This window comes from Diadema setosum, chromosome 13 (genome assembly GCF_964275005.1).
Source record: "Diadema setosum chromosome 13, eeDiaSeto1, whole genome shotgun sequence".
Taxonomy (NCBI): domain Eukaryota; kingdom Metazoa; phylum Echinodermata; class Echinoidea; order Diadematoida; family Diadematidae; genus Diadema; species Diadema setosum.
Window position 1 is genome coordinate 31,850,474 of NC_092697.1, and position 23,097 is coordinate 31,873,570.

The window sequence follows — 23,097 nt, forward strand, 5'->3', positions numbered from 1 at the left end:
AATCCAAAAATTTCTTAAATTTGAAGACTTACCAACTCAGTTGAAGTATTGAAAACAGGCTTCGGACAACGTTTGGTTCTGCCAATAGTCCCTTTCTGTTCGAATTGACTGAATGTGACTTGGTCAAGAGGACCTTGGGAGAGCTACATACACTGAATACTACGGCCAGCGCATGCGCACACAAACATCTTATCCGTTCATGGATTTGAAATCTGTGTGCATGCATGTGATGTGTTCTCATGCACTGGCTGTAGTATTCAGTGTACGTAGTTCTCCCAAGGTCCTCTCGACCGAGTCACATTCAGTCATCAATTCGAACAACAGAAAGGGACTATTGGCAGAACCAAACATTGCCCTAAGCCTGTTTTCAATACTTCAACTTAATTGGTAAGTCTTCAAATTGAAGAAATTTTGGGATTTTAAGTTGACATGTACCCGCGATACTAAATCTGTCATGATCCTGAATGCTACAATGCGAAGCCCGATTATGCTATGCGTATGGGGCTGCTGGTCGCAGTTAATTGCATGATTACTAAGACAAGAGAGCACTTTGGGGCGAGTAAGTCTCACAGTGTTAGTTATATGAAAGGTACTTTAACCTGAAACACAAACTAAGACAAGGAAATTCAGGGAAACTTTTGAGGTACCAAAACTTTTTATTATCTTTAACCCATTAGTAACTGAACTGCCCTAAACCGCGATAAGTTTCCCCTAAAGATTTTCTCTCTTAATTCAGATCTGAAATCCTGATACCCAACATCTTGATGACACTGTACGTAGGTCAATGTACTTTTCCAAGTCCAGATAGATGAAACATACAACAGTTTGACCGCAGACGAAACTACAGGTGTGTAGATGTGTGAAGGAATTTGTGACCCAGATTTAGGGCCTTTGGGAAAATTGTGTTCAGGCAACACACAGGGGAAGTATACAGTACGACATCCAAACTTGAATGACTTTTCATCATTTGAAATGTTGATGATGTAGAATGATCTGAAGGAGATCTGCGATACCAATGGTCGAGTTATTGGAATGTTACTGTGCATAGTCGACTGTACATATTGAATAGATTGTTGTACACTTTATGATGAAATGATATGTAAATACTGCTATTTTATATGTAAAGTGTTTTGTATTCACTATATGCTGGTTTGTTGAGCTGGTTATAGTATGATGATATATGTTTGAACCATTAAAAGCCGTTGTGCAAACTCATCTGCTCGAGACTTCATTGCACTTATTTGTGTGAGCATGTCAAATGTAAATTGCTTTGTATTGTTTACACATTAATTTCATGATAAGAAAAGATTTGCCTTAAAATAAAACTGGATGTTTCATGATACGAAGTGTAAGATTCTTGCACACCTGCAAACTAGAGTGTGTTCACCATATCAAAATGTTTATCCTTCATACAAAAGAAAATATGAGAAGCCTAACTTTTTTTTTTTTCATTTGATCCACTGTAACAAGTAATGTGCTGGATGGCCTGAATATGAATCTGCAACTACATGTAATTCATTGCATCAGACAAAATTTGCTTTTTGGGGGTTGGAAGGGTTTCATGATATCCCCTGCTCATTGGACATGCAAAAAACAAACACACACACACACACAAAAAAAAAAACAAACAAAAAACCAACAACAACAACAACGCACACACACACACACACACACACACACACACACACACACAAACAAACGAGCACATACCCCAAATGAGAACGAACGTGCAAACAAAAAGAAAAACAATGTCACTTCCGTCAGAGTACTTTGCTTAAATTGCAGGCTGTAAGTACTGTGACAAAGTTTGCCTAACTGGGAGGGAAAAAAAAAAGAAAAAAAGACTATGAAAAGCACAGTGGGTCCTGTTTTGAGATGCATAATGCAGAGATTATCCAACTGACGACTGTATTTGGCCTGCATTACATTTAATTTTTTATGTTTACTGATATATCATATACTTTGCTAACTAGACATCAATTACGAAGTCCATAATGGTTTATCTGTTGCCAAGCAACAAAACTTTTATTTGTCTCCTGACAGAAACTGACAGAAATACACTAATAAATATAAATTCCAATGTAGTCACAGCTGTTAACCTTTCTGCAAATGCCCATCCAAAACAACGGTTCTGTTAAAAATCTGTTTATCTACAGAATGTCTGACTGGTTTATGATCATCAAGGTCAATTTCGGTTTTAATACCGTATGGAGCTCCCACAAAGACAAAAAAATCAAAAAAAAAATCAAAAAAAAAAAAATCAGCATTTTCTTTTTTTTTTTTAAATTACATAGTTTACATCTTATAGTTAAAATTTATGCTTATTACAGTAGGACCTCAATTAACTGGCTGTCGATTATCCGGATTCTCTGTTATCTGGACATCAACTATAAGACATTTTTTAAAGTTTTCAAGTATTTTTTAACAGTGCCAAATCTCACTCAAAACAAACACACGTTCAATCATTTATCGTGCAAATACACAATGGGACATATTCCACTCATCGCAGCGGAACAGTTCATGAGATGAAGTCAATGACTGGTACCGTGCTTGTCACTGGTACCAAGTGCACAGCAATAGTTACAGTACAATATAGCAGCAGTATTCGCAATATTGATCTCATTGCAACTGATTGATTATTTACATCGATGTAGGGCAATTTGTCAATCAGTTGCAAAAAACAAAACAAAACATCTCTACAGAAGAATTTCATGAATTTGAATCGATCTCATCGCCGGCTTTTATCAATAAAACTAAACAATACATGAGGAATATTTTCCTTACAATTATTTCATTTTATTTCCATACCAATCCATAAAGTTTAATACATGACAATATCATACACATAATCACGATATTAGTGAATTGGTAATAACATGTGTGTACCCCTAGCACGATATGCTAGATAGTGCTGCATTTGAGCTTTTCTTTCTTATCCGGCCAAATCAATTATCTGGACTCCCGCTGGTCCTGACGGGGCTGGATAATCGAGGTCCTACTGTAAATCATTATGGGAAAATCAATTTTGGTGCGAGAGTAACAGTTGGCACTCCATAAGCCTTAATCAGCTGGGTTCACTTATTGAGAAACACATAAGTTACCATACACCGTTTGATACCATGTGCTTGTGTATATTGCAATGTGTATGCACCAATTCAGAAAACATGATGTGAGCCTGCAAAAGGAGCAGGGTGGCAAACCTGCAAGCTCAGCAAAATTCCAGTTTAGCATCAGTTTGAGTACAACTCCCATCAAATCTGACACATCTTGTTAAACAGGACTTCTAGATGGAACCTTAAGTCCAGTGTTCAACCTACTGGTGGAGAAATGCCAACTGAAGTTTAAAGCAGTACCGTATGTCTCCAGTGGATGCAGGCACAGGGAATATGGCTATTATCAATGCCCTGACAGGGCCAGGTGGGATATCTGCACTGCTCTCTGTCGAACCCAACTGCCAGCGATGTCCTGCGTTGGTGGTAGCACGCAGATCACTTCTCTTTCAACCCCTGAACACGAGGACAGGACACAATCACCATGGCTCAGCTGCATTTTCCGCCCTAACATTTCTCTCTCCCTGAAATGAAGAAAAATAGAACAAATGGGGAAAAGAAGAGAAAGTTATCACACACAACAAAAAGTTCTTTAACCCTAATCGGGCCGGACTTTTTTGGCTATGCTAAAACGGAGAGAGGCGGATTCTGTCCCCCCCCCCCCCCCCCAAGATCTCGGCCATCAGTGGTGCGATCTCGACAAAATTGGCATGTGTGACACCCACGTTGTAATCTACAAGATTGTGTCATAGGATTTTTTGAAGCAATCAATTTCTAATTCTAATTAATTAATTATGCAAATTAAGCCCAAGATCGTACTTTAGCCTAATGAAAAGCATTGAGAGTCTACTTTTTGGTTTGTACATCTGTTTTAGCATGTTCAACAATCGTACGTCATGTTCAAACAATCGTACATCATAAAAACTTCCACGAGTCATTTTAATTCTTATGTATTTTACTGTTTTCGGAATTTCTTATGTATTCCACTGTTTTTTTACTTTTGTTTCTTTTCTTTGTTTTTTATTGGAAAATGTCACAGCCCACTTTCTACCATAATTAGCATAAAATTAATCAATGAAAGTAATTATCTGTAAAAATAATCAGGCTTTTATGACTTCCATAACAGAGCACTGTTTTCCATAGGAAATGTACACAAAATCACAAAATTGTGCCCGTTTCGGGGTGACGTGTCGTTACAAAAATGGGCGTGGCTTCGACAAAGTTCGTGTGGATGTTGCAAATTTGGTCTTAAAAGTTGCGCGAGACTTGAACAAAGAAAGTCAAGAAGCCTCGCGACGAGGCCTTCTCGTGTTACAGAATTATAGCGCGAAATGTCGAGGGGGGCGGATTCTGCCCATGGACAGGGTCCCAAGTGTTTGGTCAATAGCAAGAGGCAAGTGAGAATGTTGATAGGCAAATGATTCAAGTAAAACACAAAAATGGTTAACACATATACTCTGAAAATAATTTGTAGAATGATAAACAGGCAGATAATTAGATCGTTTGGATTCGAGAACTACCAACAATCCTATTTACAATTACATGTATTTCATTTTCAACAATAGAGCATGTGACCCTTAAATAATCAGCAACAGCAGTCTGGACCATGAGAATTTTCTCATTATAATAAGATCCCATCAAAACAGACTCTCAAAAGTTATTAAAAAATAGACATAAAGTAGTAGTGCAGAGGGCCCCGACACATAATGCCCCACTTGCTGGTATTAAAGGACAAGTCCACCTTTACAGACATGTGGATTGAGTGAAGGCAACAATAGTAGTAGAACACATGAGTGAAAGTTTGGGGAAAATTACACCGTCCGTTCAAAAGTTATTAATTTTTTCAGTATCTGCGCAGTCACTGCTGGATGAGAAGACTACCACAGTGTATGATGTCACATGCGTACAACGATATAAGGAAAATAAAAAAGAGAATTTCACAAAACTTTACTTTTTGAATAAAGTGCACATTTCTTCAACTGGTTACTGACGTATGTTAAGGGTAATATTATTCCCCTTGCCTTCTGAAAGAGAGAAGTCGAGTGTTCTTTTGTTATGCGAGAAAAGTAAAGATATGTTGAATTTTCTTTAATCTTCCTTTATATCGCTGTACTCATGTGACATCACAAGCCATAGTAGTCTTCTCATCCAGCCTTTAGTAAGCAGAAACTTTAAAAATTCATAACTTTTGAACGGATTGTCCAATTTTCCTCAAACTCTCACTGATGTGTTCTACTAATATTGTTGCATTCACTCAACCCACATGTCTATGAAGGTGAACTTGTCCTTTAAAGAGAGTTGTCTTTCACTGTATGTTTGTGGCAATTACAAAGTATTTTGGATAGTGAAGTGTAAACTTGTACTTGAAAGCTAACAGTGAAACCATCATACTATTGTACATATTATACGGCATATTATAGCAGGTCATTTTTTTTTGTGAAACAGGACGTCCCTACAATTTCACAAATGGTTGAATTCGCGATTGTGAAATGCAGGACAGAACAGAGAAATGTAGGCATGCACGAAGCATGCCCGAAGAATTCACATCAGGACCAGAGTTGATATTTTCGCATGTTGTTAAATTCACAAACAAGGAAAAGTAGAAATTACGCGGTGCGTAATATATGTCCCCGCCGGAAGTAGCATTTTGTAGCAAATGTACAATACAGGTCAAAAATCAAGGTCAAAGGTCAAAGAAGTCAAAGGTCAAAATTCTGTGTAGAAGTTCTGAAGCCCTCACCTAGTGCCATCACATAAAGCAAACGGAACTGAAATTGGGTTAGAAATGGCGAAGGAGTAGCATTTTGTAGCAAAATGTACAATATAGGTCAAAGGTCAAGGTCAAAGGTCACAACTGAAATTCTGTGTAGAAGTTTCAAAGCTCCCATGTAGTGCTATCATATAAAGCAAACAGAATCAAAATTGGCTCATAAATGACAGAGAAGTAGCAAATTGAACATTTCGATCACACACGGACGCACACACAGACGGACACACGTACGGAGCCCGTTTCATAGTTCCCTGCTCGAACTCGTTCGGCGGGGACAATAAAAAAGGACCCGTCTCATAAAATTTGCGAAATATATGGCTTATGCATTATTCAGTATCGTAGTCTACTTGTGGGCCTGTGAGTTCAAACATTGTGTATAAAGAGATAGGGGGAGGGGGAATGTTTCACTTGTTTCCAATGACAAGTGGAGCATTCAAATCTTCCAAATGGAGTGGAAGTGTTTGCCAAAGAATGAGAAGCATTTTACCCTGTGATGTCACATGCACAAAGTGGTATATTGTTTGCTGTATTCTGCATGCTATTGCTACAGACATGAAACTCGTGTATCCTGCACAGTGAGCGATACAAAATGTACCTCTCCACCTCAAAGTGTGATAAGGTGCGACATGCACTACGTTTGTTTACAAAATGATTTACAAAACATACACCTGGTTGTGATTCTTGAAGTATGTATAGGAAAGCGGAGCATCACCCTTCTTTCGATCACATTGTATATCATATGCCCTTTGCTCCACATACTGTTGATTACAAAGTGGCTAAATTGTCTCTTCCCAATATTTCACTTTGACATTTTCAATGGCTTCTCTGAGTTAAAGCAACATATCACGGTATGAGTTTATTATGCAAGCAGTCACCACATCTGCAGAAATACCATCCAAAGAGCACATGAAAATGACAAGAGAGGCTGAAGTACGGGACCAAGATGGAAAAACAATGTATGAATCCATGAGAACTTGTCTATACAATATCTTGGGGGTATGAGGACAAATAATCAGTCAACCCTCTGTGTATTCTCAGTGTCTCTTACCACAGCAAACCCCATGGCGTTGGACACATTGTCCAAAGTCCCTGGCACAGCAGGGGTTAACTGGTATCATACCATAGATTGAAAACAAAATATTAATAAGAGATCCAACAAACCAACCAAACAATAACTAGTAAAAACTCTCAAACAGTGAAAGTTAGTTGTAAAGTACCTTAAAAAAGGAAATAAAAAAAAAATGAAAAGAAGGTTTATCTTCAAGTGTAAGGAAATTACTCTTTGGCATCAAGAGTTTGTTAATTCACCACTGACTCTCATGAGCAGAGTAGTATACAGAGGACCAGAAAACTCACCAGTCCTGTCTCTCATAACAGGTAGTTTTCAATGACCTTCTGAATGCCCTTGAGAACGGCTGGTGAGTAGTCTTCCAGCGCCAGACTCAGGAGGAGCGGCTTCGACTCCGACTTTAGGACCTGGCTGGCTATGTTCCGGGCGAACACATGGATCACCGGCTGAATTAAAGCAATGCACGAGGGAACAACAAGAATGCAGCATAAAATGACCAAATAGGATGACCCACAGATTCATGAAATCTGTCATTAACTGCCGGTTTGTTGATCTGCTTCCAGTCAATTCACTCTCAACAACTACTGTTGGCAACTTTACTTGACATGCCTGGAAAGTTTCCTACCTTTATACCAATCGCTAGTCAGTAGACCATCTAGATTACTTTTGTTTTGTGTCATGTTTTGCACACTAATGTCTGACACTGACACATCTTGCACTCTTTGATGATCTTCTATGCACCACATCTAACTCTTCTCCCTATATGATGCAAAATCTTACATACTCAGAATTAAGTCAAGATTTAAAATTTTGATGCAAAATCTTAGAAAGTCAAGATTAGGTCAAGATTACTCTGTGAAACATCAACCATTTCTCGGTGACACTTCATTTCAACAGAATTTACCTATCACTTTCTCTATCATTCTCTATTCTTCATGGCAGATGAATGTAATGGAAAATCCCATGTCAGTTTTGCTTGAAATGGAATGTACCTTTGAACTGGACTGTGCATGATAGTATTACAATTAAGAACAATTTCATGGCATCAAATCCATAGAAGATCCAGTGCAACAGACAGTTTCACATTTGATTATTTACTTTCTATAAATGATGCCAACAAGCTGCATGCCCATTCACAGACTGTCATGTAGCCATTAACCTGTTGAGGACAGGCTGATTTTGCTAAGACACACATTTCCCATAGACACTTGTCCAAGTATACTCAGGACTTGTCCTAAATGGGTAAAAGTTGATGGGCTCCTCCTCGTTTCTTACCTCGTCTCTGCCAAGTAAAACATGAGTAGAGTATGTCTCTTCTCTCTTATCAAGAGGCAAAGAATCTTTGGTGACATGGATCTGAAAAACACGAGTACACAAAGGGTGATTATCAGTAATAGTTGAGAGAAATACATTTTTAACACCCACACATTCAGTAATACTGCATAGCACCCATTATTAACATTACTTCTGATATTGACATAAATTGCTGTCTACACAAGTCCAAAGTTCCTTTATCGTCAGGCAACAAACATATCATTCTAAGTAGTCAATGATCCAAGAATGAGGGCTCTATGCTTCACAATGTTTTGTGGGAATCAAATTTAATAATTTCATTCAGTAAACATATATTAAGTCTGTATGCGATGCTACTTTAATACAAATTGACATATTTGTGAGAGGATATGTTAACACTGTGCATTTGACTTCAACTCAATTAATCTGTCTTATTCACCTTCATTTCTCAAACCCAGAGTATCTTCTTCAAATTCGAAGTCAATTATAGGAAAATATGCAAGGACTACCAATTATGATGTAACATGCAGAAAATAAAAACTTTGGTGAAAATGGTGAAGAACATATGCATTCACACAGATTATTTTGTGACCTACTTCCTGACAGCAATTTCTTCTCTACAAAAAATATAAAAGAAAGGAAATAAAATCCATCCATTACTGGCATACACTTTGACTTTTTAAAATGTAATTCAAACATGCATTCCCTACAACTTTCATAGATCTATACTGCCTATTGACCGATTCTGTGACGCGCTATGTGTATTTTTGGCATGGGCAGCGCCATTACGCGGTGTCTCAGCCGACCCCCCCCCCCCCCCCTCCCACTCCCCACCCCTCTCCCTACATTAGCACGCGCGCAGAATGAAGAACTGATGCATGGTTGCTTTAGCCAATGGGCGTCTCGTACTGAGTGCGCGAATGCTTGCTTAGCGCGCGAACCTTTGTTACAAGTGCGCGATAAACATGTTGCCCGAGGGGTGGGGGAGAGCAGGGGGGGGGGGGGTCGGCTGAGACACCGCAATTTGAGCTCATGGCTGCGCCCAGTGCCATAAAATGTCTGCTGCCCTCAACGGACCCGAATCGGTCAATACTTTATGGTAACTTTTATTGTCATTGAAGTACTGGTAATAAACGAAGGGAGAGAGAGAGAGAGGGAGAGAGATGAAGAGAGAGAGAAAGAAAGATTAACAATTTGAACCACAGGTAAGCAAAGAATGAAAGCAACAGCTAGATGAATCCCAACTATGTCATAAACATTCAAGTGTTTGGTTTCATCTCGAGAGGGCATTGGTTCATAAATTATAAATATCACCAGGTAAACTGGTCTCACAAATGTAATAATACTGATATCATACTGATATGAAAGTTTGATCACAAAATTCACTATTAAATTCAACACAATGTTATGTCAAAAAGACACCTGGGTTTTTAATTTTTGTCACTGTTCTTTTTAAAAAGTGTCATATTTAAGGCAAGCACATGTCATTACATACTGATATTAACTAGAAATGTCGCTATGGCAGCTGGTAGGCCTCCGCCATAATGTGTGGTTCTTCCCAATAGGTCTATGGCACATCATGACAACGTGCGATGACAATTTCTTAAAATGACATGTTTGCCACAAATGTGATGATGTGTTTTCACTTCCCTTGTACAGCTGTACATGTACTATGTTTCATTGGATGAATGGCTACATTGTCTCAGAGAGCAGGTACACATATTTGGGGATTTGAAGATTTTCACTGGACTTTTGACCCTTTCATAAGTTTATACACTGAGTAATTTCCAAGGTATGGAAAAAAGTGCAATCTAAGTATTTATAGTAAAATTTTTAGCATTCTAACCTTGCCTTTGAGCCTTGACATTTGACCCTAAAATTTTCAAGAGAATCACTTTCATGAAGAACATGCATAAATACAGTGTACGTACTAAGTTTCATTATGATACCTTAAACCACTTTCGAGATATAAAAGAAGACTTGAAATTTAGCATTTTTCAGTTTTCAAAAAAACTTTCCCCAAGAATCTCTATTGGGTATTACACTGTACATGTATACACAAAGTTTAAAGAAAAATCCTGCAGGCATTGCATTAAAACTTAGGAGGGAAATAGTGAAACTTTTAAGAGTTGAACTTGACCTTTGACCCCTGACCTTTAACCCTCCTGACCCCATCACTCCCTAGACAATCACTGCTCGTCAGTACATGCATATGTACTAAGCTCCATGAAGATACCTCGAGCCATTTCAGAGATATGGAGGAAAAAGTGACATTTTAACATTTTCACTTGACCTCTGACCTTTGACCTTATGGCCCAAAATTTTCTCTCCAGAATCTTTATTGGGTAATACATACACTACATTTCAAGAAAATACCTTCAGGCATTGCGGAGACATGGGAGAAATAGTGAAATTTTGAGCATTCAACCATGACCTTTTGACCTTTGACCTTAGGCATGTGCATCCAGAAGTTGATAGGCACAACTTCACCCACTCATACATATACAAGCCAAGTTTAATTAGGATACCTCAAACAGTTTTTTAGTTACGCTGTCCACAAAATTGACTAGAGACGGAAGGACGGACAGACGGACAACCCGAAAACAAAATGCCTCCGACGACACTTCGTGGTGGAGGCATAATAACTGTATGTAAAGGCTTGGATTGGCTTAAAAAAAAAAGAAAATAAAGCCTTGATACTTACGAGCGTCCCAAGTTTCTGATACTGTGTAACAACAAGAAAGGATCTGTCTTCAAAAGGAGTGAGAACAAAGTCTGTGTGCCTCCCATCCAGAGTCACCGCACCCTGAAAAAGGAATCGCAGCAGGGATAAACATTTTTGAGAAACTTACAAGACAAGTTCACCTTCATAAACATGTGGGTTGAGTGAATGCAGCAATATTAGTAGAACACAGAATACATCTGTGAGAGTTTGAGGAAAATCGGACAATCCGCTCAAAAGTTATGAATTTTTGAAGTTTCTGCTCAGTCACGGCAGGATGAGAAGACTACTATAGCTTGTGATGTCACATGTGTACAACGATATAAAGAAAGTATTTAAAAAAATTCAACATATTTTAACTTTTCTCACATAACAAAAGAACACTCGACTTCTCTCTTTCAGAAGGCAAGGGGAATAATATTACCCTTAACACACATCAGTAACAAGCACAAGAAAAGTGCACTTTATTCAAAAAGTAAAATTTTGTGAAATTCTCTTTTTATTTTCCTCATATCTTTCTACGCATACCCCCCGCATGTGACATCATACACCGTAGTACAATAGTCTTCTCATCCAGCAGTGATTGCGCAGATAATTCATAACTTTTGAACGGATTGTCAGATTTTCCTCAAACTTTCACTGATGTGTTCTACTATTATTGTTGCTTTCACTCAATACACACGTATATGAAGGGGGACATGTCCTTTAATACAATGTCCAAATTTAGCCTACATGACATGAACACAGAGGCTTGCCACAACATTCCTATCTTGACATTGTTCTGCTGAAATACATTTTCACAATCTGAGGGAACAAGGCAGAGGTGGAAAAATCTTTCATGGCAAGAGCCTTGATGTTTCATTGAGTTGATATGTTTAGTTGGCATGCTATCCATAATAGATCCTTATTCTTCCTTTTTTTTTTGATGAAAAAACAAGGAAAAGTAGAAATTACGCGGTGCGTAACATATGTCCCCGCCGGAAGTAGCATTTTGTCACAAAATGTGCAATATAGGTAAAAAATCAAGGTCAAAGGTCAAAATTCTGTGCAGAAGTTTTGAAGCCCTCACCTAGTGCCATCACATAAAGCAAATGGAATCGAAATTGGGTTAGAAATGGCGAAGGAGTAGCATTTTGTAGCCAATGTACAATATAGGTCAAAAATTAAGGTCAAAGGTCAAAGAAGACAAAGGTCAAAATTCTGTGTAGAAGTTTTGAAGCCCTCACCTAGTGCTATCACATAAAGCAAACGGAATCGAAATCGGGTTAGAAATGGCGAAGGAGTAGCATTCTGTAGCAAAATGCACAATATAGGTCAAAAATCAAGGTCAAAGGTCAAAGAAGTCAAAGGTCAAAATTCTGTGTAGAAGTTTTGAAGCCTTCAACTAGTGCCATCATATAAAGCAAACGGAATTGAAATCGGGTTAAAAATGGCGAAGGAGTAGCATTTCGTAGCAAAATGTACAATATAGGTCAAAAATCAAGGTCAAAGGTCAAAGAAGTCAAAGGTCAAAATTCTGTGTAGAAGTTTTGAAGCCCTCACCTAGTGCCATCACATAAAGCAAACGGAATCGAAATCGGGTTAGAAATGGCGAAGGAGTAGCATTTTGTAGCAAAATGTACAATATAGGTCAAAAAATCAAGGTCAAAGGTCAAAGAAGTCAAAGGTCAAAATTCTGTGTAGAAGTTTTGAAGCCCTCACCTAGTGCCATCACATAAAGCAAACGGAATCGAAATCGGGTTAGAAATGGCGAAGGAGTAGCATTTTGTAGCAAAATGTACAATATAGGTCAAAGGTCAAGGTCAAAGGTCACGACTGAAATTCTGTGTAGAAGTTTCAAAGCTCCCATGTAGTGCTATCATATAAAGCAAACAGAATCAAAATTGGCTCAAAAATGACAGAGAAGTAGCAAATTGAAGATTTTGATCACACACGGACGCACACACGGACACATGGACGGACGGACGGACGGACACACGGACGGACGGACGGACGGACGGACACACGGACACACACACGTACGGAGCCCGTTTCATAGTCCCCTGCTCGAACTCGTTCGGCGGGGACAAAAAGTGTGTGTGTGTGTGGGGGTGGGGGGACTGTTGCCCCCAGCCCCCCTGATTCCGTGGCCCCTGTTTTGCGATACGATGATAGGCAGCAAGTTTGGTATCGTTGTAAAGCTGACATTTCACTCGGTCAGAATATGTATGTCATCAGGTCTATAAACCCTACTAATTACACTACAGTCTGCACTATAGATTCCCTAATGTTTAGATGTCTAACTTGTTACAGCACCAGTATATACAATCATTAACGGCAACCAGCGCGCACAAACGTGAAGGAGCACCCTGGGGTTACACAATCATCCAACAATCGAGTATGAATACAAATAAACTAATTTTGGCAGGTACATCATGTAGTATATCTAGACGGTAAGAGAGTGGATCATATCACCGGACGCTTTTTTTTCGTGGCTCTGAATTCCACACTCGGGGGATGAACTTTCAGCCAAAAATAGCACCAAGTTTTCACAATGAGAATTTGGCAAAATTATGAAAATCATTCAAGTTGTAAAATAGACTTCAAATGTACCCCTCTCCGTAAAGTTGTCTTTTTTTGCGGTGTGGTAAGATCACATTATAATTCCAGACACAATTTTTGTAATGGAATAATCAACAACTTTCGCACCTTGTCCTTGCACTAGAGTCACAATTCACACCCGTTATTCACCGTATACATTCTTCCCCAGCGGACGACAAAGAAAAAAATCGGCAAATGAGGCTCAAATTTCATATTTTATGGTAAAATATCAAACTTGGACATTCTGAACAGTTCACATGATAAAACCATGTGCTGAACTGACATCTTTTTCTAAATCTGAGGTGAAATGTGAATTTCTCAGCATTTTAACACTTTTATGTCATTTTTTTTTTTGCAATTTTGGTCCATACAACACTCTGTGAGGCTAATCTACAAAGTCCTGTGCGTCCGGAATTACCATGCTGTCCGGTAATACCATAGCTTCTACCTGTATATACTATTACTAGACCTTCTACCAGTACTTAAAGGAATGGTACAGTGTCAGTTCAGATGGGGCCTGAAGTTAATGTTTTTTGATGATAATTTTTTGAGATATTATGATGAGAAACCTCTTTATGAAATATGAAAGAGCATATTAATTCTAATAGGAATTCAAAGTTTATTTGATCAAAATCTGTTTTGAATCGGCTGATATATCGACAAACAAAGGGATCCTAATAAAAAGTGGAATACATCATTTATTAGGATCGCTTTGTTTTTAGATTTAGATCTACTGTTTTGGACATAATCTCATTCTCAGCCATTTCAAAAGTGATTTTCATCAAATCAACTTCAATTCCTCTTAGAAGTAAGAATTGTATCCTTTTTAACATTTCATAATGTAGTTTATAAGCATCTCGCAAAAAGTTAAAAGCCAAATTCCCAACCCAAGCAAAACTATTTCCAATTTAGCAAGAGAGGTTTCTATTCTAACGAAGGTTAGATAGATAGAGTAGAATCTAGAATGAATTTAATAGGCTCTACCTCTAACGTTAGCCGTCTAACGTTAGCATTAGGTCACTGTCCCTAACCGTACATCAGTAATAATACCCTAGCGCGGGGACGTGTTGGGTTCGCTGCTGCGGTTAGTAATGCCCTTGACAGACAAGTATGTCTAATTCCGTGAAAAACTTCTCATTTATAATAATGACATTTGCTGGGTCAGTTTTTCGCTTCTTTGACAGACACCATTGATACCATACGCTATTGCGACGGTTTTCGACCATTTTGGTCGAACGCAACTTCGACCCAGTTCCCCCTGCATAAAAATGGTTCTTATTATTTTTTCCAGCTTGGTTTTCAAACCAATCTGGAAAAAATATTTACAGGATTAATCAGTAAACATTTTGACTCACCTCTTCCACTGTTTCCTCCTGTTTTCTGGTTGTTTTCTCTACTTCTTTGCAGCGCTCCCCAATTTATCGCCGCCTTCATTTGAAAAATGACCGCACGAACGTCTATGGCAAGCCAAATGCTCCATACAATCACTATATCGGTACACTTATGTTTATTGACTAAAGTACTAATAAGTTGTTCGCGAGCACTAAATTTAACTTTGTAATATTGTGAATGAGCATTTGGCTTGCCGTAGACGTTCATGCGGTCATTTTTCAAACGAAGGCGGCGATGAATTGGGGAGCGCTGCAAAGAAGTGGAGAAAACAACCAGAAAACAGGAGGAAACAGTGGAAGAGGGGAGTCAAAATGTTTACTGATTAATCCTGTAAATATTTTTCCAGATTGGTTTGTTGGTTTGAAAACCAAACCAAGCTGGAAAAAATAATAAGAACCATTTCTATGCAGGGGGAACTGGGTCGAAGTTGCGTTCGACCAAAACGGTCGAAAACCGTCGCAATAGCGTATGTATCAATGGTGTCTGTCTAAGAAGCGAAAAACTGACCCAGCAAATGTCATTATTATAAATGAGAAGTTTTTCGCGGAATTAGACATACTGACTGTAACGTTACTTGTCGGTCAAGTAATAGTAGGAGTTTTGCCTACCATGTCCATGAATGATGATACCTGGAGACGGAGTGTAATTCTGACGTTGCCGTTGCTGTTAGTGTTAGTTATCTACTTCTTCAGCAGTACCACGTGCTATAAGTATAAGAATGCTAAAGGATTACAGACAGAATCTATGGTAGAGGGGCTACTGTTAAAAGTAATTCATCCACAAAAAAAAAAAAAAAATCCCAGTTTGTAAAATCAATTGTAGCAGAACGATGCCCCAACACGATACAACATATATTGGCACGAATGGGACTACGTAAAACTTTACAAGCAGTTTCCTACTTTCTACTGATCATGTGTGATATGATGTTACTTAGTCACTCCTTCCTCACTCAAGACAATTGAAACCAGTAATATCCCTTCAGCCGACAGCATGAAAAGCATTCGATATGATGAATATATCATACCGTCTTCGAGGTTGGATAGCCTTTTTGGGATTCCATCGTCGATCATCGGACCAGAGCCTAGAGAATTGTGTCAGACTCAAACTTCACGTTTGCTTACATAGTCTTACTTCCAGACGTCCTTTATGAAGGCAAGTTTGTTTGTTTGTATAAAATCAGTGGGTCCCATTTCATAAAGTATGTTAGGATAGCAACTGTTGCTTGAATGGCAATTTCCCATAGCAACATCAGATCAGGAGACTGGATTCTTGTCGTTACCATAACAATTGTCATTCCAGCAAGAGTTACAATCATACAACATTTTTATGAAATGGAGCTAGTCCAGAAGGGACTTATGAATTTTGTGGAGTATCTGATTTCATATGTTTTTTGTTTTGTTTTGTTTTGTTTTTTTTAAACGGCGACCTAAAACGTAAATAATAATAATAATAATAATAATAATAATAATAATAATAATAATAATAATAATAATAATAATAATAATAATAATAATGATAATAATGATGATAATAATAATTTTCAGTCTTATTGTGAGACAAGATGTATTAAACCTATTTCTATTATGTTATGGAATAGGCCTACTGTGCATCGTTTGAAAACGAAGATAAAAATGAACACTCGTGAACGAATTTCACATGAATAAAGAAGTGATAGAGCCCGGCCTCTATAACCGCACGAGTCTTCCACTGACTTGCACATTGCCTACCCTGATTCAGGTCCTAAAGGGGACCTGCGGATGATTTTCAGACTTTTACATTTGAACAACTATAAATTAGTTAAACTGAGTAGGGCCTACAGAATTTCCGAATTTATAGTGACTGGGATGAGGAATAAAAATGTTTTCAAAATTTAGAACAAGTTGCAATGAACAAGGATGATGACATGGCAGCCGCACCATAAGAATGCATGAGTTGGGGCTCAAGGAAGCAGAACAAAAGAAGAAGGCATGCATTATAGATTCTTCAAAGGTGAACTCGTTGAGCAAGCGGTATTGTAGTGGAATTACACTGCTATATGATACATTTCTGAACTATGTGAGGCTCTGATGTCATCAGCACTGCAGTGTAATTTGTTTAAGATTTTTTAGTTTATTGGTTTCTCTGCTCAAGGACCACAATAAATTCCACGAATCTATTGATAGGGGGGACAACATGGAGCTGTCGATTCATGTAGGCCTATAGCTACAGCGTGATGTGAGATTATAAAAATCGTCTGGAATGCCCCCAGTATAATACCCCTTATTTTCCAGTTGATGTATTAAAAAGAAGTATCATATTATCTGCATCTAAACACCAAAAAGTTGTACTGTGGTACGTGCGTAGATCTATAGTAGCTTTTCAGGAAAGGAGTTATCTTTGTCGCCACGGTGCTAAGAATAGTAGCGTTCATCCAATTCATTTTACAGGTAATTCAAAGTAGGCCTACAAGAGAAGAACCGAGAGGACCATCGCATTGGTTCATTACTATATATATATATATATATATATATATATATATATATATATATATATATATATTTGATATATGTATATATATATATATATATATATATATATATATATATAAGTGATATTAAGTAATTGTGCAAATTAATCATTCAAAAGCCAAAAAAAAAGATGTAGCTTTCAGTAATATATTTCAATGAAGCTTAATTTTGTGACTTTACTTTTGTAAACAGGGATTAAAGTTTCCCTTTTAAGTCGTGGCAAACATACCTTCTTATACTAGTATTTCTCTTGCGTGTGCCGATTGTCCTTGACTAAAATGCAGCATAATTAGATGTATGACTTTGACAGAAGTCGGTATGGCTTATAGGTATAATGTGTAGTTCATTACGAAATCACGAAAGTACAAGTAAAATTGTTACATGTATATAGAGCAATTATCGATAAGTGCTTCTGTATCACGTTGGAGAACTTCCTTGGTCATTATAATAACACTCTTTGATTCCAGCTTTTACACAGGCACACGTAACCTCAACTACATCCCACACACACCCACCCACACAAATCACCGTTCCTGTTGCACCGACGCATACTGTAGTATACAGTACAATGCCCTGCGCTCATGCACGTCCGCACTCTTAATATCCCCTCCCTCCTAGACTGTTTCTACAATGAGTAGGGCCTACATAGACGCACTATGTGTACATTGTAGGGCCTATTTATATCATGTCTGCGTTAGCGAGGAATTCCAGGCAAGTTGAAAGTTAGTCTGAAAAGAAAGTAAATTTCTCTATGCACAACGATGAAAACTTTATCAAAATTGGATGAAAATTAAGAAGGCTATGAAATTGTGAAATTTCGCTATTCAAATTTTCACTTATGTATGCAATGCAGTGAATTATCCCCTCAATTACGGGTTAAAATAAAATGTGTGTCTAAAATTTTGAATTTTTAGGTTTTTCAGTCAAACGCAATTCTGCCCTATAATAGTCTAAAATCCTATAATATCTGACTGATCAAGATGTCAAAGTTAGTTAACCAGGAACAACGTTTGAAAATTGAATTTCATAAATAATGATGTGTCTGGGTCTGTGTCTGTGAGTACATGATCAAATTTTCCCCTTTTTTATTTTAAATCCGACTTTGACCAAAATGTTCACTGTTGTGCTTGTAATATTTTACTTTTTCTTTTCAGACTAACTTTCACTGGTCCGGAATTCCCTTTCATTTCATTTCATTTCATTTATTTCATTTCCAACAACATTTTCATACACAAAATAATACAACATCAATGCAATGTAGTAACAAAGAAAAATACGTGAAGTTGACAATACTACGCATCACAAAAGCAAAGTAAACAATGAAAATTGAATTAAAATTAAAGTTGCAGGAAATGGAAGAGACATGCTAAAAAGCTAAGCTTGTATTTTGCAGTCTCCCCGTGGACAAAAAGACTAAATAACATCAAAAAGCAATTAGCTAGACATAATATAAAAGGTGTACAACACATACAGACCTATACATACAAACAAACAAACAAACAAACGGACACACAAGCAACCTCTCTTGTAAAGAGAAAGATAGAGAGAGAAAAACAAAACACAGTAAAGGAAAGAGGGGAAACGAGGAAATTATTTTGAAAGAAGAAACAGAAAGAGACAAGAGGACAGGGAAAGGCGAGAAAGGAGAAGAGATGAAAGGTCTATACCAGCACGCGCGAAGCACAAGGCGCGGTGAATCACCGAGATATATGTACATAATGTAGGAAAGGAATAGATAAAAGAAAAGAATGAGTATAACGAATATAAAAGAGAGTTCAAAATTAAGGCTAACTAAAATATAACTCATTCAACTATATAAGAATTTATGAACAACTTCTTCAGTTTAAATGTGAATGTGTTTAAACTTTGAACTTGTTTCATACTATTATCGAGAGTGTTCCAAAATTTGGGGCCATGCAGTAAAAGAAAATATAGATTTAGCAAACATAGTCGTAGTTAATGGCAAATGAAATGAGTTGGATTGCCGGGTAGGATAAAAATGAACAGATCTATTTTTAGTGAACATGGACTCAAACACAAATGGGAGAGAATTATTGGTAAGTTTGTACATGAATTGTCCTAGGTGTAAAAAAATACAAATCCTTAACATTTAAGATTTTGTTTTCATGAAATAACATATCAGTATGACTTCTCCACGATTCATTGCAAATAATACGACGAGCTTTTTTCTGTAGCAAAAGTAGTCTTTCCAAATGAGAAGAATGTGTGTTTCCCCAGGCGAGTATATCATAATTCAGATGAGGTAAAATCAGAGATGAATATAACATTAAAAGAACATTTTTGAGTAAACAAAATTTAACTTTATTCATAACACCTATATTTCTTGAAATAATACGGCTTATAGAATCAATATGTAAATTCCAAGTGAGTTTACGGTCAATAATCAAACCTAAGAATTTGATTTAAGAAACTTCTTCGATAACTGTGTCATTCAAATATACATTCCTAGGTACATTTTCCAAAGAGTTACTAAAAATCATACATTTAGTTTTTTTTTTTAATATTCATGGACAATTTATGATGTCCATAGGACATCATTGAGGACTTTAATGTGTCCTCTATCAAGATCAGACAGTATGTGGAGTCTCCAGCCTTTTTAATATATTCATATCAATCCCTCTGTTTTTTAAATCAGGCAATTATTATTGTGTGATTTTCAAGTTTATTGACCAAAGCTGTAACGATGACATAATTATAATATTATTCTTTGGCTCATTTTTTTTTTTCATTTTAGTCAAGTTATGAATGATATTACGTTTGTTTGCTTGTTTGTTAAAAAAAGGCAAAATTGAAACTGAAATAACAAATGAAAATTAACGATGAAATGTATTTACCCGATTTAAGTAATTGGTAAAATTACATTCATGGTTGATGTCACGTTAGACCATTTATTTTATCTTGTATGTCAGTATGTGATTGTTGTGGCCCTGAAAGGCATGATCTTACGGTCCTCGTGATAATTTCTGAACGACAAATTTCCACTTTATGCTATTAGGATCTCAAGATATCAGTTATCCTCGATCTCAACGCGTCAACTATTCTATCGCCACTTAAAGTAGGCCTAAACCAACTACATTTTGGCATCAACACCTTTGCCAATTCTACAGACTCATTCCCTTCACTCCATGTTGTCGAAACAAGGGTGCTGAGAGTTAAACGGGAAGTCCAGACGATTTTCATGATTTCTCATCATGCAGCATGCATAAAATCGACAGCTCCAAGTATAGATTTATGGAATATATCGGTGGTACTTGAGCAGAGAAACCGGCCCTCTGAAAAACCCCAAACAAATTACACTGAACAAGTATGATAACATAGGAGGCTCACATAACATTATTTCAGAAAGCTATGTAATTCCATTACAATATCGCTTGCTTAAAGAAAAACTCCGGATGTTTTTCAGACCTTTATATTTGAACAACTACAAATTTGGTTATACTGGGTAAAACAAGTTTCAGAATTCATAGTGATTGGGATAAGGTAGAAGAATGTTTTCAAAATGTATGATAAATCACACTAAACATAGATGATGTCATAGCAGTTTCACTCTAAGAATTAAGGCCGACGCCTAAAAAGAGAGGGGGGGGGGGTTCCTGGTACAATTTTAGGGCAAAAAAGAAAAGAAAAGAAAGCTTAAGCACATTTTCTGGTGCCACTTCCGGGGTTAGAAAAAAAAATGTGTGCGTGTGTTAATGTGTGTGTGTGTGTGGGGGGGGGGGGGCAAGTGGTTAGACCCTTACGTATTCCTATGTATATGTGAAAAAGTGGGGGTGCCCAGCATACAATGGCATGATTACTTGGTCAATAGATTCCATAGAATTTTACGTTGTATTGACCTTGATGAAGGCATTTTGAATCTAATAGGTCGCTCTCGGTCACAGTGTAGGTGAGGTTATCAGGTTTACAGTTTGATGGAAGTCTCTACAGCGAAGGCGCTCATTGGATATGTCTCCCATCTTCCTTTCGTTTTCGTTATGAAAGATATACAAGGGAGACGGTATATAGATATAGATATAGATTCGAAACAAGGAATAAAAAAAAGACAAGTCCGCACCTGCCTGTTGTCCATACCCCTGGTATAATGGGAATACCATGTGATTGTGTACGAAACAACAGGTTTAGCTGTTTATCTCTGTTGGGAATACCAGGATTCTTTAAATATAACCTGGTCAGTATCATCGCCAACTGTGCACGAGATGTCACTGTGATCATGGATATCATACTGCCATCAATGTCTTGATAAATCTCCTATAGCACATATAGTGTTTTCTGTATGAAGATGTTACATAATAGGAACTTTAGGTGGTCCCCTACCCTATATCATCGATTTTGTTTCATTTAATTTTATCACATTATTTATTTTTATCTTACCTTGTTCTAGTCTATGTTACTTTATTCAATTTTTGTTTTTGTATTTTCAAGCGACATAAACACTTACGTCATGTATAGGCTACATTGAATGATGGTTGAAAATGAAACTGTGAGCAATGATTATACACACAACGCCTACCTGTACCCCTTTCTGTGCCGGAACTTTGGACAGTATGTACAATGCTATTGGGTTTTTGTGCCACTTGGTACTCAAAGCTCACCAAGGGTTAAATACTAAAATTGTATACATTTTTGTGGAAACCGTAGTAATGTCATTATCTTAAAAAAAAAGAAAAGCAAAAACAAAAACAAACAAAACGACATCACTGTCAACTAAAAATGCAAGATATGGCCATCTTTCAATATATATATATATATATATATATATATATATATATATATATATATATATAAATGACTTGTATAAATGCGTCCATAGTGCGACCATTCCGGAAATAATAACTGAATAATTCTATGTAAAAAAAAAAAAAAAACAAACAAACAAAAAAAAACAAAAACAAAAACGCATAGACCTATCTAGTTTGGAGTGGTCTGGAGAAAAACAAAAATAATTCATGTTCCATATTCCACATTTCATATTCAGGTTTCATATTCCATTTGATTTCGAAGTAAAATATGTTTAACACAACAGTCAATTCTAGACATAATTTCACCAAAAAAAAAATGTATAAGGACATGTAATATAATGATGTGTAAATATGAGGAACCTACTAAAAAGCAATGCTTGTAGGATGTAGGTTCCAAAGAAATAATACAAGCGTTTAGTACAACATGCTAATTACGAAAGATGACGAAACACATGCGAAATTCAGCATGTCGAGATCATAATAAAATCTACGGAATGAACAAAATAGTTTATAATGTTCAAGGTAAAAGTCAAGGATTCAATGCTACATAAAATTGCAATATTGGTCAAACAAAATTTAATGTAGTCATCATTGCGAATAAGGACAGATAATCATCAATGATCACGAAAAGTAACTAATCATAGGATTTAAAAAAAAAAATTGGCTTTTAGATTTTGCTTAAAAGAACTTAGAGAACTTGATTGCAACCGAACAGAATCTAACTCATTCCAGAAAGAAGGGCCGGTAGAAGTAATTGTCTTAAGGGCTAAAACTGTACGAACGGGGGAAAAGTGATATGATCCACTGTGTCTTGTAGGGTAATTATGAATTTCACTGTTTTTAACAAACATTGAGGAAAATAAACTAGGAAGATCGCCAATGCTCAACTTATTGATTTGATTAGAGCAGAACGAGAAAAGATGTGTATTAGCAACGTTAGATCTTAATTAATTT

The 23,097-nt window shown here is 37.0% G+C and overlaps 1 protein-coding gene across 1 annotated transcript; it reads right to left on the bottom strand.

Annotated features, from left to right (window-relative positions):
- Positions 1-2,774: 2,774 nt before the first annotated feature.
- On the bottom strand, positions 2,775-16,000 carry LOC140236932 (proteasome assembly chaperone 3-like). Its single transcript, XM_072316871.1, has 5 exons — positions 15,901-16,000; positions 10,887-10,988; positions 8,165-8,245; positions 7,177-7,335; positions 2,775-3,574 (listed from the first exon to the last, which is right to left on the bottom strand). The coding sequence occupies exons 1-4, from the start codon at positions 15,934-15,936 to the stop codon at positions 7,189-7,191; spliced, it is 366 nt and encodes a 121-aa protein (XP_072172972.1). The 5' UTR covers positions 15,937-16,000; the 3' UTR covers positions 2,775-3,574; positions 7,177-7,188.
- Positions 16,001-23,097: the final 7,097 nt, after the last annotated feature.